The following is a 17,609-nucleotide window of genomic DNA, read 5'->3' as shown; positions in this document are numbered from 1 at the left end:
GCCCGTTTTGGGGATGGAAAGGAAGTGGCAGTCTGGTCCACTCATTCCGTAGACCACACGTGCATTGAACAGAGTCCGACCATGACTTCTTCGAACTTGTTAATTTCTTGACTTCATCATTCCTCTGCCGTGACTTAGGACTTCAGCAATATTAGCCCCAGTCCGGGCTTTGGCCGAAGCTGGGGATACAACTGATAGCGACGATCTGGACCGTCCATGCTGTGGACTATATACTATAGTGGCTATGGTAATAAACTTTTACTCTGAATGAATTAATTGTGAATCGGATTCGGATTCGGATTCGGTAGTGACCCATCCAGGTGGGTACTGGTCGGTGCTGGAAAAGCTCTGTGCACCCCACCATGATGTATGTGTTTTATCCATGCTGTCCATCCATTTTAGCGGCGCATTTTAGGGTGTGACACCAAAAATGAGGCAGATCCAAATCTCAGGTGGACCACACCACAGTAAACAGTGGGGATTGAATACCCACTGTTAAAAACTTATAGTGTTTATTTATCATCCAACCATTTGATTAGGACACAGACCTCGACCAAGGGAATACAGAAATATCAGCTTGATCCAAAAATTTTGTGGCCCCCAAGAAGTTTTTAATGGTTGGCATTCAATCACCACTGTTTCCTGTAGTGTGGTCCACCTGAGATTTGGATATGACTCATTTTTGGGTTCGTTTTCTAAAATGAGCTGACAAAATGGATGGACGGAGTGGATAAAACACATACATCATGGTGGGCCCCGTAGATGAATTTAGAACAATTACAAAGATTTCATTCGCTTCCTTATGTATTGCAGCAACGAAAATATGGAAGGTTCAAAATAATCGGGCCATCACAGCATGTGGGCCCCAGTACGTGGCAACACATGGTTTATCTTGAGTAGCAAAAGAGACAAAACGAACTTTCCTCATCTCTGTCAGCCCCACATAATTATTAGTGGCCAGGCTCTCTTAACACCTTCTCAATCTCCCCTCACTTCGACCCACGGTCGGAATGATTAGATTGTTTGGTTCCTTGTAACTTTCAAACACTGACCATCCACAGATAGGTGCCACTAAATAAACAGTCTGGTGAGCTGGCCCACCTACCACCATGTTGAATTATTGGAGCTGACGTGGATATACATGCACGTGACTCTTGAAAGTGTAATTCATTATGGATGCACGCAAGATCGAGTTCACCGAGGATCTTTTTCTTTCCAATATTTTAATAGGAGATGGCGGATAATAGCCTTTTAAGATCTCATCGTTTTTTTTTTTTTTTTTGGTTTATTGAGAGAGAGAGATAGAGGAGGCAAGAAGGTGCTCTTTTGTTTTTGTCAAGGGTGCCTTTGGATGCACCAAATATCATGAAATTTCATGACATTTCATTATTAATCAGTCTAATCTGGTGCCAAATTTCATGAAATCTAATATATTCTTTCTTTTTTTCTTCTTTTAACAAAAGAAGATCATCCTGGAATTGCACCAGTTCTTCTCTCAGTCCTGAACATCAATCGAAGTAAAATCCAGGGCTAGTATTTTATCTTCATGATCGAATCTTGATAGAAATATTTCAAGGAAAACCATCCTCAAATTGCACTATATAGAAATGGAATCAATCCAAATCCAACCACAGAGAGAATTCCTTTTTTTTGGGTTTGGGTTTTGGCCAATGAATGAATTAAATCATATTACTATCGTGCTTAAATCATCTTCCTACAAGAAAAAAAAAAAAAAGAAAATGGAAACAAGCCCATCTATTAACAAGAAAATCTGACAAAATCTGACATGTATAGAGAATTTAGCCCTCGAATTCTCTCATAAAAGCCAAACTCATTTGAATTTCAATATTCTGGAAATGCTTTCAGAACCTCCATCATCGATGGCGAGATTGAGCTCCCCATATTTGAAGGAGAGAACACTGAATCTGGGTACCTGTAAATCGGCCTGGAGGAGCAAAACAAATCGGAGGAATTCGGTGTGAAGAACGGAACTTCGGAGAAGAACGGGTTTGGCGGGTCGAAAGCAGGTGCGACCGACGAGCTTATCTGCACATCGCTTACACCGCAAATCTCATCCGTTACAATTGAGGATAACTCGCCGTCATCACGGCCGCTCATCCTCCCACCATTGTTCACCTCGGACGGAGCAGATCCTACCTCCGGGCCTTGTGCTGCAGGTGCAGGGATTTCTTCGTCGGAATGAGATAATCCGGTGAGTTTCTGCACCAGGGCCATGAAGTCACGCGCCTGCGTGTGGATGATCTTTGGCGAGTGGGTGTAGATGATGACAGGATGGCGTTGCTGCTTGGCTGCCGTTGCGGTGTTTGAGAGAGAAGATGAAGCTGAGGATGATGATGAGGAGGAGGAGGATGGTTTGTGGATGAGGTGAGAGTCCTTGTTGATCTTGAGAGGGGTGGGCCGTTGGCCTGTGATCTCGCGCCTGGCGTGCTGATCTTCGTTGATCTGAGATGGGCTCATGGTAATGATGAGAGAGAGAGAGAGAGAGAGAGAGAGAGAGAGAGAGAGAGAGAGAGAGAGAGAGAGAGAGAGAGAGAGAGAGAGAGAGAGAGAGGGAGGTATACACCGAAATTAGGTGTATTGCAGACAGGTTAAGACATATATAGGGGAAGGTTTTTGTGAGAGAGAGAGAGAGAGAGAGAGAGAGAGCGCCAGCGATTATGACCGTTGACAAAATGGAGGGATGTGTTGGGGTGTTTTTAGGGTTTAGCGGGAAATCTGTTAAAAGAAGACGTTATTTTAGACGGAAGAGTCGGGTAGATAGACAGCGACGGTAGCGTTGGCGGGAGGGAGGAAGGTTCGTTTTGGACGGTCTCTATCTCTTTCCCTCTCTTCCTCCTCATCGTCCCACCTTGTCCATCGACCTTTACACGTTTCATACGTGCCTCTGCCGTCTTCCTATATCCCACGTGTGTGAAACATCTGAACCGTCAGAAAATTTCCTCAATCTGGTCTTTTCATCAGGTGGACCAAGTAACTTGCGAAGAGCCAACCATTCAACTTGCACGTGCGGTTCAGCTGAGTAAGATGGTTTGCGTCTTTCAGTTGGTCATCTGAATGGTGGGGTCCACGTTTCCCGCGTGTCACTTGTCTCTTTCTTGTAAAAGTTGCCTGCGGGACTACAAGACCTCCCTTCTCTAGTTTCTATACGATAATGAGTAGGTCTGAAGAGTCCAACCAGTTGATCCATCGTTTCTGTACGACTCACATAATAACTTCCAATTTTCATGTGTTTACAAAATCAAAACCGTCTGATAAGTTGGCCCAATCATCCATATTATTATGCAAACATCACCAATATTTTCTAAGTATTTTACCAACATTTTTAATTTTCTATTTATCAATGGGTAAATGTTGTTTATTTTGGTGTGGCTCACTCAATGGGTGGATGGACTGATTTTTGGCTAAAAGTATCTAATTTTGGGGACAAACGGTTAGGAGGGTTGGATTTCGCATAAAAATGATTTTTTGGAAGATATTTCAGAGTGAATGTAGATTATGGCCCAATCGGTTGGACTTAAACCTTCTCTATAATAATTAGCAGAGAATCTTGCGAGAAAAACTGCCTAACTAACATGAAATTTACATTAAAAAATACCTTATTAATTGATATAATTACCATATTACTGCCTTTCATAACCGGCCATGAGCAAATGAGTCAGGCTGCTTGAGTGGGCCTCACCATGTAAAATCCACTATGATCACCAGCTGCTCACCTTATGCTAGGCTAAGGACTACAAAATCACCCCATGCAGGGTAACATTTACCCTCCAAACTGTCCAAACTGTTTCCGGTAGGGGCTCACATGGGTATGATTTTTGGAATCTAGACTGAAGAATCTAATGATTGGAATGGATTTTATATAATTATTATGATGGGCCTTCTAAAAATCAAGGATGGATATATCTCTTCCAACTATTTTCTTAGTGTGGCCCACCAGAATCACATGCATGCCTTATTTGTTGTATTTGGGCACATGGAATTGAATATCTTAAGGTTGAAATAGATCTTACACAGACATCATGATGGGCCTGACAAAATCAAGAGCAGCAACTGCTACCATTTTGATTTTGTTTTGTTTTTGTTTGTTTTTTTTCCTGAATAATTTCTCTCTACAATTGAGGAGGGATGACTCTATTTGATTTTTGGCTGTTTGATTGTAATAAATATGCAAAATTCAGTCTGACCATTACATGTATAATCCTAGTTTGGGCGCTGAGTTAAAAATCAGGCTGACTTGTTATTCACGTCGGTCACTTCAAAGAAAGAAATTAGAAGAGAGATGTGTACCCTTGATTTTACAAGGCCTGCCATGATGATTATTCATTCATTCCAACCATTATATGCTACACCAAAATTTAGGCCTAAGGTTTAAAAATCACGCTCATCCTTTGCTTAGGTGAGCTATACCAAGGGAGGGAGTTTGGAGGGCTATTAAAATAGAAGGCCGGAGTTTGGAGGGCTATTAAAATAGAAGGCCCCAAAACTGTTCGAGGAAAGGCCAAACAAAAAGCCAGCATAGAAGGAAGATCAGAAGGGGACTCAAGAACAGACACGTGTGGTGTTTGTGGAAATGCCGCTGACACACCACAACAGGGAGAAAATATGGAGACAACAACACTTCATATAGATGTCCAAGCCCGAGCACTACTTTCAATGAATGGTTGAGACCACCTTCAAGCCATAGAACCAGGACCCAACGACGCCTTTAACCATGACAAATGGTTAATCCCTGCTCAAATCCCAGGACTAGAGGCACACTCTGATAAGCTTCCCACTGAAGCCCTTGTTGTTATCCCTATAAACCGAGAGGAGCTGAAAGCTTTTGTGTGGTCGGACGGGCAGGGAGTGGTTGGACGAGAAGCGGTGGTCGGACGGGCAGGGGGTGGTTGGACGAGAAGCGGTGGTCAGACGGGCAGGGGGTGGTCGGATCTTTAACAGGGGACGGTCGGACGCGCAGGGAGTGGTCGGATCTGAAATAGGGGGCGGTCGGACGAGCAAGGAGTAACCGGATCTGCAACAGGGGGCGGTCAGAAGAGCAGGGGGTAGTCGGATCTGCAACAGGGGGTGCAGGACGAGCAACAGAGGGCGCTGGATGAGCAGAGGGATGGTCGGAAGACGCAGCAGGGGTGGCCGGACGACGCAGGGGTGATCGGATCTAACAGGTGGTGCCGGATTTGGATCAGTGAATCTCTGATACCATGTAAACCGAGAGGAGCTGAAAGCTTTTGGGTATTTGAGACAACCCAAAGGGATTGAATATATAGAGATTACAACATCTATACAAGGAAAGAAATAAAATCAGAATCATTTACCTATGGAAACCAACTATATAAGGTATGCTAGCTATACAAGGCATATTTCAGTCTGTCTAACAATCCTGAAGATCGGTGCTCGGGGAGGAGGGGGATGTGCATACACACTCCATCCCCATGGATGAGTAAGAAGAATACAGATATGGGACTATTTCACCAAATCCGACCACAACTCCAGCCCCCGAACACTACTTCTAGGGAGGCTCCAATTAAGGTTAATCATCCATTACCATTCCCACGGTTGTGCGCAGGTATTTGCAGGAAAGAAACTCAGCCCGCTTAGATAACGAAAATATCATGGCAACATATGAAGAGAATTCAGTCTCTATTAGAGGGAGCTAGGCCAAGAAAGGGTGGTACATTAATAGCTCCAAATTCTCTCCAGAACCCCTCTTTCCAGGGGGAGGGGGTGAGGCTACCTCGAAGACTCTTGGATCGGAGGGGGGGATTTTTGAAGGAGGCTGTTCAACTTCTTGTAGACCTATCCCCATATTTTACAGAAGGGGGTCTGGGATTTGGGAATGCTAGTGACCCAACTCAACCAACATACCATGTGTTCCCCATATCATCCAGGGATAAGAGTGACCACCCGCCCTTCCCCTCAAGTCATGTGTCCATCACCTATGATTATTAATGATTGGACCTGCAATTCGATTTGGCCCCAATTTTGAATTGTTTGTGTTTGGGCTAGTGTAGACATGTCACATGGGTTAATGTAGTTAATTTATGCATGTCTAGAAATGTAGGCCTTGTGCAATCACAATATCGGCAATTCATCATGATCCATCGACCCTTGGATTTTCCCTTTTTAACACTCCATACCACCCCCTCCACCAATGAGTGGGTGTCGCATGACACTCTAATCCCCTCAACCAATTACAACCCTTCAAGACAATTTCTATCCCTGGACTTCACCTACATAACAAAAAAGCCGCCCATTTCACCTACAAATACCCCATTTTTATTCATTTGTACACTACCTAAGAAATTAATACACCCATCCTTAAGGGAAAAGGGAGAGAGATATAGCCCAACCCATCCATCCACCAGGGGGGGGGGGGGGAGGATAGAGAGAGAGAGAGAGAGAGAGAGAGAGAGAGAGAGAGAGAGAGAGAGTTCATCCAAGCCTAGGCTAGTCCGGCTACCCCCAAGCCTTAAGCCATCAAAAACCTGACCCATCTCTATCAATGGATCCTTGCTATAACTTGTCCATCCATTGCCCTCTTCCGGGATTATTCAGATCATGGATCTACTTTACTCATCCTTATTATCCTTGCATCCAACATTTGCATCATCTCATCCCTCTTTATCCCCCCTTCTTCTCTAGTTTATTTGGGTGTATGCATTAGGGCTTGCCTGTTCTCTGAATCCCGCTACATCAAAAGGTTGGATCAATCAGAGATTTTTTTTTTTCCTTTTCTTTACTGCATCTCTCAGATAAATGGGTCATGATGGATCGCTTGTATTTAGATTCCTCGCTCCCACTCTTGAGTTGGAAATTGCACCCTCTTCATCTCTATCATTTTTGTATTTTAGCATTTACATCATCAAATCCACTTCTCTGCTTGTGTAGTCGATTTGAATATATGCTTTGTGGCTTGGCAGTTCTCTTGACCTTTTCACATAAAAAACTCAAATTGATTGGGGTATTTTTCCTTCTCTTTACTATCTTTCTTAAGTAAACGGGACTTGGTAGATCGCTTGTGTTTTAATTTCTTACACTCACTCTTGAGTTAGATATTTCACTACTAAATTGCATATCATCCACCCATTATGTTGTTTAATACTAGGTTAATCAAATCCCTTGAAATCTGTTGAATCCTATAAAGTAGAGACTACACTCGTGTGTAGACAAAAAAGGTGCCTAATACCTTCCTTCGTTGTCACATCCCTTACTTAGAATCTTAGGTCGTAGATAAGGAGTTGTCATAAGCATAAAATCCTGAGATTCTCTAGTTTCTAAAGCTATTGCAATGTCTACCCATCTATGGAAATATGAGTTTACTGGCTAGTTGTGACTCCAAGTCAAACATCTAATGCCTCGAGTCAAACCATATAATCACACAAGCAAAAGCTTGAAAAGGCACTCGGCCATGAATGCCATCCCCCTGATCCGGCATTCACAGTCGGGACTTATGGGTTGGGCCTATTTAACATTTTGATTTAGGCTAGCTTAAGCCTGACCCATTAACAACCCTACAATCCTCATAAGTTGATAATTGATCATTATGGAAAGTCATGATGATCATCTAACCAAGGAGATTCTAATTGCAACCCCATTGCTAATTTATGGTGGGCCATCAAGAACAATTTTAATCACCAAATGGTGGTCCTACACAGTTAATTTTAATTAAGGATATTTATAAACAAATTATCGCTATAAAAACTCTAGAACCAAGATTTTCAACTACATGTAATATGAAAAAAATAAAAATAAAGAGCAAAGCAGGCCTGAGAAAGTTTGCAAGTTTCTATCACTTGTCCTTTATATTATTGAATAGAGGTTTTTTGGCCAAACTATCACCAACGTCTCACTTTTTTTTTTTTTTTTTGTTTTTGTTTTTGTTTTCGAAGCCAGAGAAAACCCTAATCCATAATTAATAAAACCATATATGTATATAAGGAGAGAGAGAGAGAGAGAGAGAGAGAGAGAGAGAGAGAGAGAGAGAGAGAGAGAGAACGGATTTCAATCTCTAAACAAAACAAACCTTTCCTTCCCTCCACATCAAAGCACGATTGCTCCAAAAACAAGCACCAAGGTCTCACTTGATACATAGGTTGGATGCCTTACAAATTGCCAAGTTAGCACTTGTGGGGCCCATATAGTAAACAAATAAAATCAAGAACCTATAAGAGCAATAGCCTATTTCATTATCCACCTTCAATCTCTTAAAAAAGGGTGAATAAAAACAAAAAATGCAGTTCCTTCCTAAATCTCAATCATTTGCTATATATATATATATATATATATATATATATATATATAACATCCAAAAGATCTGAAACACCCCATCATAAACACTAAAGATTCTCCCGACATCAATTTTCTACAAAGAAAGAACATTCTATTGCAGTTCTACTGAAAATAAATTCATTTTATCAATTTCTCACATAAAAAATAAATAAATTGTAAGACTTAATCCGCAACGCGACCTCAAAATCTCCCAAAACTACAAAAAGAAACAGATTCTCACAATTTGAGACCCGAGATGTCAACTGAAACTGCATCTAAAGCTCGAATTTGTCGAAAAACTAGTGATAAAGGCATCTTGAAACCAACAATCTCCTTGATGTTTTGAAAATTGCTCCCCTTCGCAATGCTGCTTTTTTAGGGAACATTCATTGTCGGGATACTCTGATGAGAAACCTTTACTCCATCTACTAACTCTTTCACATCAAATCAATGATCATCATTGAAAGAAAGGCAAGATTTGAATTTTTTTTTTATTTTTTTTTGCAGTAATGGCGAAAAGTTGAAGCTTTTTGTCTTTCATTCGGGTGGGTTATCTCCTCCTTTCAGCAACTTTTAAGAAGTACAAAAGCAAAAAGAAAAAAAATGAAGCTTATAAGTTATTTTAAGATAAAAATCAACTTATAATTATATGTTTGATATTCTGATATATTAATTTAAACTAAGAAATATGCATGTGCATAGGAAAGAAAAAAATGAAGCTTAAAAGTTATTTTAAGCTAAAAATCAACTTATAATTATATGTTTGATATGCTGATATTTAATTTAAACTAAGAAATATGCATGTGCATAGGACTATAAGCAACTAAGCATACATGACAGTGATAGAAATATAAGAGTTCCTTATGCCTCTATTATGACTTAGGAAGTCAGGATATAGATTCAATCATGTATTGCCACTCAATGGGACCCTCATGTTGAGATGGTCCAATGCATGATTTGAAAAGCTCATGTTTTCTTTATTACAATAAGCTATTCTCCTATAATCACACTTTAGTCATTGAAAACTTTCTACTCGTTATTCTAAATTTATCTACCGATCATGTTGCTTACAATCATCAATTCAGTGTAATTCTCTTAAAGTTGCCCATGTAAGTCCAATCATGGATAGCTTCAATCATTATACCTCTTGGCATGTGGGACATAGTGGGTAGCCTCACGCACTGGATTCTAAGTCATGATCCGGTTACAAGAAATTTAAACTTTTTTGCTCCCCCTCTTAAGGGATTGTTGGCATATACATCTTATATTTTGTTCTCATAAAAATCACTCCCTTATTATTATTATTATTATTATTATTATTACTATTATTAAATAAAGCCCAATCTTTTGTAATGCTAGTTAGAAATGTCCCTACTATTAGTTTGTCATACAAAAAAAACTGTTGAAATTTATTCTCAATTGGGTTGGTTAAATTAAATAATAGAAATGATTAGAGTCATGCACATGCACCTTTCTTTGCTTTTACTTTATTCTAATCTTTGAAAATTAAGCTTTTCCTCCAAAAATTTATTTGAAAAATAAAAATGCTAATTGAAAAGTATAGTCCCACGTTGCTTGGAGAGAGGAAAAAAATGGGATTATGAGCTCTAAGTTCTATAGTATTCTTACTTGGAGAATGGAGAGAGAAGAAGCAAGCACGCACACGCACAGGCATGGGCTTGGGCTGCGAGGCAGTGTGGCAACAGAGGCATTAGTGCCACACTCTGCACTTCGCTCCCATGCGACCTATTGCAAAAATGACCATAGTGAGTATGTCCATCGCAAGATCGACGGAAGAGAACGACTGTTATAGATATCGGTCGGTCATTGCTCCAATCGACCATTAAGAGAGCGGTTATTTTACTTATCACCTGGTAGATACAGTCGTATCACTAATCAATAGGAAAATATCGACCATTATGCAAATCGATCGAATATAATGACCTTTTACACCGAACAGCCGATGGATTTAGACCATTATTATGTTTCGGTCGGTTGAATGTTTTCTTTGCGCCGAACGGTTGATAGAATCTAGCTAGCCATTATAAGAAACAGTAACTTCCACGTTTTGAGTTGAGTCACATCTTATCTTCAAAGACTTGACCATTGTGAACGGTTTTAAATGCGTTTCTAAGAAACACCTCTATGTGAAAATGTATGGGCACCATTCATTCTCTATAAAACTCTTTGTAAATCGAGGTTTCAAAATAACAAATCTTTTCTCTCCTTTCTCTCTCTGTAAGTAAAAGTGGATTCTCTATTTTTACTACATACAGAATTTGTCAAATTATAAAACTATACTATCTTCATGACTGCTGCATGCAGAACCACTAAGGCTTGTCGTATTCTAGAAGTGGTTCGCTAATAACCCAACAATGATCTCATAACAACGAGGGGGGGTGAATAATGCTTTAAGGAAAGCGTATGTGATACATGCTTCAATCATGTTCATGATTTAATTTTCTGTTGTATTTGATATCGATATTCTCCATTGCCAATTTTTCTCAACAAATTTACCATATATATATATATATATATATATATATATATATATAATGTTCATATAGTTACTATACAATTTGTGGGGTACACCATTACATTTATATGTGGTCCAACGCATTCATAAGATTATTCCCACTACGATAAAGGGAAAATATAAAGATAATCTTGATTCAAAGCTTTTGTAGCCCCAGGAAGGTTTCAATGATGGGTGGCCAATAAAAGCTATGTGGCCCACCATATCACCTATGTGACATCCACCCATCCATATAAGTTTCACAAACTTTTGTTGTACAACAGCATAAAAATGAAGAAGATATAAGACTACACTACATGAAATAGAGATATAAAAGCCCAACATTGCAATCTTCACGGGGATCACTGTTATGTCTACATGCATGCTAGCCAACCCATTTGTAAAGTTATTCCCACCACGAGGAAGGGAAAACACAGAGATCAGCCAAATCCAAAACTTTTTGTGTGTGGTCCACTTAAGTTTTAATTTATCTAAATTTGGGGTTCACATTGTAATACATGTTGGCCAAAGGATGGACAAAATTGATGTCATACATACATCAAGTTGGGCCACCTCATTTCCATGCCTCAATTGTCTTTTACTTGGAACTTGTTTGATTTCCATGTTACAATGTAAAAATATAAAGAAGCCATCATGACATCAAGTTAGGCCACCTCATTTTCATGCCTCAATTGTCATTTTCTCAGGACTTTATTATTTTCATATTACAGTGTAAATGTATAAAGTAGCCGTCATTACTTGTAATGATATGACTCTTGGCCCAAAGTTGACATTGATAGTTTTGGCGCAAAAATAAGGTGGGAAGATATTTCGTGTGCAAAAACTGTAGGACCCACCATGATTATAGGTCATATCTATGGAGTACCATCCATTCAGCCGATTCATTTTAGGGCATGAGCCCAAAATATGAGACAAATCTAGAGCTCAAATGTGTCAATTGTATTGGATACCCCAATGAAAAGGTTCCTCCTCATGTATATATAATGAAGTAGTCGGCTCTTTACAAGGCAATTACAGGGAAGCAATTACAGGGAATCAAACTAAACTAGGAAAATATAATTAACCTATTAATTATAGAATATATTACAGAATATTTACATATCACCAAAATCATACCATAATTATAGAGACTAATTATGGCTAAATATATCCGACTGACATCCCTCCTCAAATTGATGCTGGGCAATCAAGAAGCATCAATTTGCCTACAAGAAACTGATGGCGCTGGCGGGTCATGGCCTTTGTAAACACGTCAGCTATCTGAAAATCAGAAGAAACATGCAGAAGAGAAATAACACGAGAGTCCAATGCCTCCCTAATAGAATGACAGTCCACCTCAATATGCTTCGTACGCTCATGATAAACGGGATTAGCAGCAATCTGAATGACACTAGTGTTATCAGCATGAAGAGGAGTAGGATCAATTTGAGAAAAACCAAGCTTAGCCAGAAGCTCACAAAGCCAGACAATCTCAGAGCAAGCAGCAGACATTGCACGATACTCAGATTCAGTTGAAGATTTAGAAACACGAGCTTGTTTCCTACTTTTTCAAGAGATTAAAGAATCAACGAGAAACATACACCAACCTGTAACAGACTACTGAGTGTCAGGACATCCGGCCCAATCTGCATCACTATAACCAACAAGACAAAGAGGCGAGCCAGTGGGAAAGAACAACCCACGATCAGGTGAACCTCGAAGATATCGAATGATACGATGCACGGTAGCTAAATGGAGATGGCGTGGAGTTTGCATAAATTGACTAACTTGCTGGATAGTGAAGGAAATATCAGGTCGAGTAATAGTCAAATAGTTCAGGTTGCCTACCAACTAGCGAAACACAGTGGGATCAGAAAGCAGATCACCCTCCGCATGACGATATTTCACGTTGACCTCCATAGGAGTATCTACCAAGGGAGAATTCTGAAGACCAGCCAAACTAATTAAATCCTGGGTATATTTGTGTTGATTCAAGAATAAACCCGAAGAATCTGTGTGCACCTCTAAACCCAAAAAATACGTAAGAGGACCAAAATCCTTCATGTGAAAAGAAGTCTGAAGATGTTGTTGGAGGTGACTAATCAAACGAGAGTCAGCCCCAATAATGACAATATCATCCACATACACAAGTAAAAGAACAAGGCCAGTCGGGGTTTTGCAAAGGAACAAAGAGGAGTCATATTGGCTTTGGACAAAGGAGAAGCGAAGCAGAGTGGACTTGAACTTTTCAAACCATGCCCGGGGAGCCTGTTTTAAGCCATAGAGAGACCGCTTCAGCTTACACACAGCAGAAGACGGAGAGGAAAACAGACCCGGAGGAGGAGTCATGTAAATATCCGCTTTGAGATCACTATAAAGAAAAGCATTTTTGACGTCCATTTGGTGAAGAGGCCAACCTTGGGAGGCGGCGATAGAGATAATCGTACGCACTGTAGTCATCTTCGCAACCGGAGCAAATGTCTCTTCATAGTCCACCCCATATTCTTGCCAGTTCCCAAGAGCAACTAATCGTGCCTTATACCGGTCCAGAGTCCCATCAGAGCGGAGTTTAATCGAGTAAACCCATTTACAACCGATGGCTGTAACATTAGAGGGATAAGGAACCACGTCCCAGGTAAGATTATCCTGGAGAGCCCAAAGTTCCTCATCCATCGCTTTCCGCCAACATTCACTTTTAACAGCCTCAGAAAAACATGTAGGAATGAGAGTAGAAGTCAAAGCAGCATTAAAGCCATACCAATCAGGAGGACGGGATACTCGGGTAGATCACCAAGGGCCCAGCACAGGAGGCATGTCAGGCTCAGCATCACAGAGTGGAACAATCTTAGATGGCGGGTTATCCTCAGGAGAAGTTACCGGAACAGTCTCAGATAAAGGGTCAGTCTCCGAAGGAGGCAAAGTCGATAGACGTCGAGTATACACGAGTCCAGGTTTGAACTGTGCAGGGAGAGGAGTCAATTTATCGAAACAAGGTAGAATACTAATCTCAGGCAATGACTCAATATGGGTAGAAAAGAAATATTGATTTTTAAAGAAAACAACATTTCGAGGTATACGAAATTTGTTAGAAGAAGGATCATAACAAACATAACCTTTGTGAGAAAGACTATAACCCATAAAAGTACATTTAACAGATTGGGCAGAAAGTTTGTGACGTTCATGAGGTGGTAAATGAACAAAGCAGACACATCCAAAAGTATGCAGAGTAAGATAGCTAGGATGCTGATGATACAAACGATAATAAGGAGAATCAAGATTCAACACTCGAGAGGGCAGTCTATTAATTAAGTAAACTGCAGTAGATAATGCCTCAACCTAGAATTTAAAAGGAACATAAGACTCAAGCAATAAGACACGAACCACATCCAAGAGATGTCGATTCTTTCGTTCGGCCACACCATTTTGCTGAGGAGTATAAGGACAAGACCGTTGAGAGACAATTCCTTTGCGTTGTAAAAATTCATGAAAATTGTGGGACATATATTCCCCACCAGAATCAGTCCTCAAAATCTTAATACAGGTAGAAAATTGATTCTCAATGTATGTGACAAAGGTTTGAAAGACAGACAATACCTCAGATTTGGATCTAAGAACATAGACCCAAGTGTACTGACCAAAATCATCGATGAATGTGACAAAATATTTATATTGAGCATGAGAAATGACAGGAAAAATACCCCATACATCACTATGCACAATATCAAAGCATTTAGCGGCACGACTACCATGAGAAGGAAACGAAAGAGTCTTACTTTTACCAAGTTTGCATACAGAACAGTCAAATGACAGATTTTTAGAAACTTGTTCTTTAATGACCAACAAACCAGAATTTAACAAATGAGATAGAACAACGGAATTTGGATGACCCAAACGTTTGTGCCATACTTCACTCCAATTGTTAACTGTCATACAAGCCAAAGATAAACTACTAGGAATTGAAAAATGCAGTGGAAAGAGTCTGCCAACTTTAGGCCCCTTCGCGAGGATCTTCCCCGACCCCTGATCCTGCACAAGACAACCATCACGAGAGAAATGTACATCACAGTTATTATCAACTAACTGGCCAACGGAAATCAGACTGGTAGACAGTTTAGGAGACACATAAACATCTCTAAAAGAAGAGTTAATATCTCCTACTTCATTAGTAGCTAAATGACTCCCATTAGCTATCTGAATCTGGGATGAACCATGATATGGACGAACATTGCACAGAGTATTAGATGATCTGGTCATATGATTGGATGCACCAGAATCAACCAGCCAAGATTTAGATGAAGTAATGTCAGTACCTTGGAGCCCTAAGGCAGAAATGGCTGACATAATCATCTGTTGAACCATTTCAGGAGTAAGAACAGATGGTCCAGCCGCAGAAAAGGAAGCTGATGACATTCCGGGAATAGAAGAAGTATTCACTACAGCCTGATGAGCGTTAGCTTGACGGTTCTGAGGTCGAGTGGGACATTCTTTGATAAAGTGGCCTGGTTTCTTACAATAGTTACAAGACTTCTTGGTACAGTTGGCGGCAATATGACTATACTCCTTGCAACCGAAACACTGAACCTTACGCATATCTTTTCCTTTCCCGTGGGCTGGATAGGCGATTTGATGCAGATTAGAATTTTGCTGGAACGTAGCCTGTGTGAAAAGACGCTGCTCCTCGCGAAGTAATTCACTAAAAATTACATCCAAGGATGGAGAGGGATTCCGGTTCATTAAATTTGAGCGAGCAACCTCAAATTCATGACGCAATTTCATCAGGAATTGATCTCTCTTACTCTGCTCATGCACAGCTTGAACAGCAAAAAGAGAGGCAGCAGGTACCTTTGCATAAATCATATCAGAAAATTCTCCCCACAAATTCTGAAAACCAGAAAAATACTCCTGAATGGAGAGATTGCCTTGAGTGTAACTAGCAATCTCATATTCTAACTGAAAATGACGTGCGGTATTATCCTGATGATAAACCTTCCGCAAAGACTCCTACATGGTCTGCGCAGTCTTATAAGGTCTTAGATTAAGCACAATAAGAGGATCAACAGATCCTAAGATCCAGGACATCACACGTGCATCATTGACTTTCCACTTACCCAACTCCTTAGATTCCGTAGGAGTAGGATTACTACCATCAATATGACCCCACAATTCTTTGCCCATAACAAACAATTGAAACTGAAATTCCCAAGCACAATGATTTTTTCCAGTAAAACAAACTCCGAAAGATTCGCTAGAAGACATGATGAAGTTGATATAGATACTCGAAATTATTGCAGCACCGAAAAAAAAATTGGTAGTACCAAAAATCTGCAGCACCGAAAATCTACAGCACCAAAAATCTGCAGCGACAAAAATCTGCAGCACCAAAAATCTGCAGCACTGAAAGAAATCGGCAGCACCAAAAAAAATTGGCAGCATATGTCTTACCTAACACAAGAGCACCAAAAATCTGGACAAATCCAACCCCCAGATCAGTTCTCTCCAGAAAGCTCCACAGAAAATCTGCAGCACCGAAGGAAATCTGCAGCACTGAAAAAAATTGGCAATACTAACGAAACGCTACCCACCAAAAAAAAAAATCTGTCCACCGACAGATCCCACCCACAAAAATTTAGCACCTACAAATGAAAAGAAACACTAAAAAATCAGAAACCTAATTTAGATAGGTTTGGCTCTGATACCATGTCAATTGTATTGGATACCCCAATGTAAGGATTCCTCCTTATATATATAATGAAGTAGTCAGCTCTTTACAAGGCAATTACAGGGAAGCAATTATAGGGAAGCAATTACAGGGAATCAAACTAAACTAGGAAAATATAATCAACCTATTAATTATAGAATATATTAAAGAATATTTACATATCACCAAAATCATGCCATAATTATAAAGACTAATTATGGCTAAATATATCCGATTGACAAAATGAACTACACCATATTAGATTGTAGGGCCCACCACGTGGGATTTGAAATTTTAGATCAAGCTGATTTTTTTAGGGCCCCACAGTTTTTGTCATATAGAAACACATGGAAGTGGATAGAAAGATCGCAGTTCGCACTTCAAAATCCCTTTTTTAAATGGTGCTATATGTCCACTCTACAAGCAGAACGGATATGAGTCAATCTATACCGTCCAAAATTGTCTATTCAATATTGGTTTGGATCATGTCCTTTAAATCACATTTATCTAGAAAATGACATTGATCAAACGATCGTACCCATCTAAGATTGATCCTGTAATCTTGACTACTGACTATTCTGTTTTGAATACGATTAATCGAGTTGGATTGCTAAGATCGCCGGTGTGTGTGATTAGGTCTATACTCCACCCACAATGCTGCTGTGGTTTGGCAACTCTTCATGGATGCCATACGTGGATGGGATGAGTCACCATCATTAAAGAATGTTGTAAAACGCACGTGGCAGCGTGCGCCGTGAAGTATCATATGATAAGATGGAAGAGAAAATGACGGAAGCGAAAGGGTTGAACATGGATGAAGGTCAAGGGAGCAAAAGCTGCTGATGCTAACCGAGCGGATTCTCTCGTGGCAGGCGCTGTGGGCCCACCTCGAATGTATTTTATATCAAAGCTTAAGTTCGACACACACGGAAAACAGAGGGAATAATGACAACAACCATTGAAACCTTCAAAAGGCCCACTGTCCATCAAGTTCAGAATATATTTCTCAGGCTACCCCGCCAAAAATGCATTGGTTGGATGATCTAATACATCCTTGATTTATTTTCTATAGCTGCATTTTTTTACTTTTTCATAGAATGGCTATTATTA

The 17,609-nt window shown here is 40.1% G+C and overlaps 1 protein-coding gene across 1 annotated transcript; it reads right to left on the bottom strand.

Annotated features, from left to right (window-relative positions):
- Positions 1-1,730: 1,730 nt before the first annotated feature.
- Positions 1,731-2,482, bottom strand: LOC131234932 (VQ motif-containing protein 20). The gene has a single exon (XM_058231933.1). It carries the CDS (start codon positions 2,476-2,478, stop codon positions 1,843-1,845), a length of 636 nt encoding a protein of 211 aa, XP_058087916.1. The 5' UTR covers positions 2,479-2,482; the 3' UTR covers positions 1,731-1,842.
- Between the last annotated feature and the right edge of the window lie 15,127 nt (positions 2,483-17,609).

The sequence above is a fragment of the Magnolia sinica genome, chromosome 19 (genome assembly GCF_029962835.1).
Source record: "Magnolia sinica isolate HGM2019 chromosome 19, MsV1, whole genome shotgun sequence".
Classification (NCBI taxonomy): domain Eukaryota; kingdom Viridiplantae; phylum Streptophyta; class Magnoliopsida; order Magnoliales; family Magnoliaceae; genus Magnolia; species Magnolia sinica.
The sequence above is the reverse complement of the archived record's forward strand: the minus strand, read 5'-3'. Positions and strand labels throughout refer to the sequence as shown.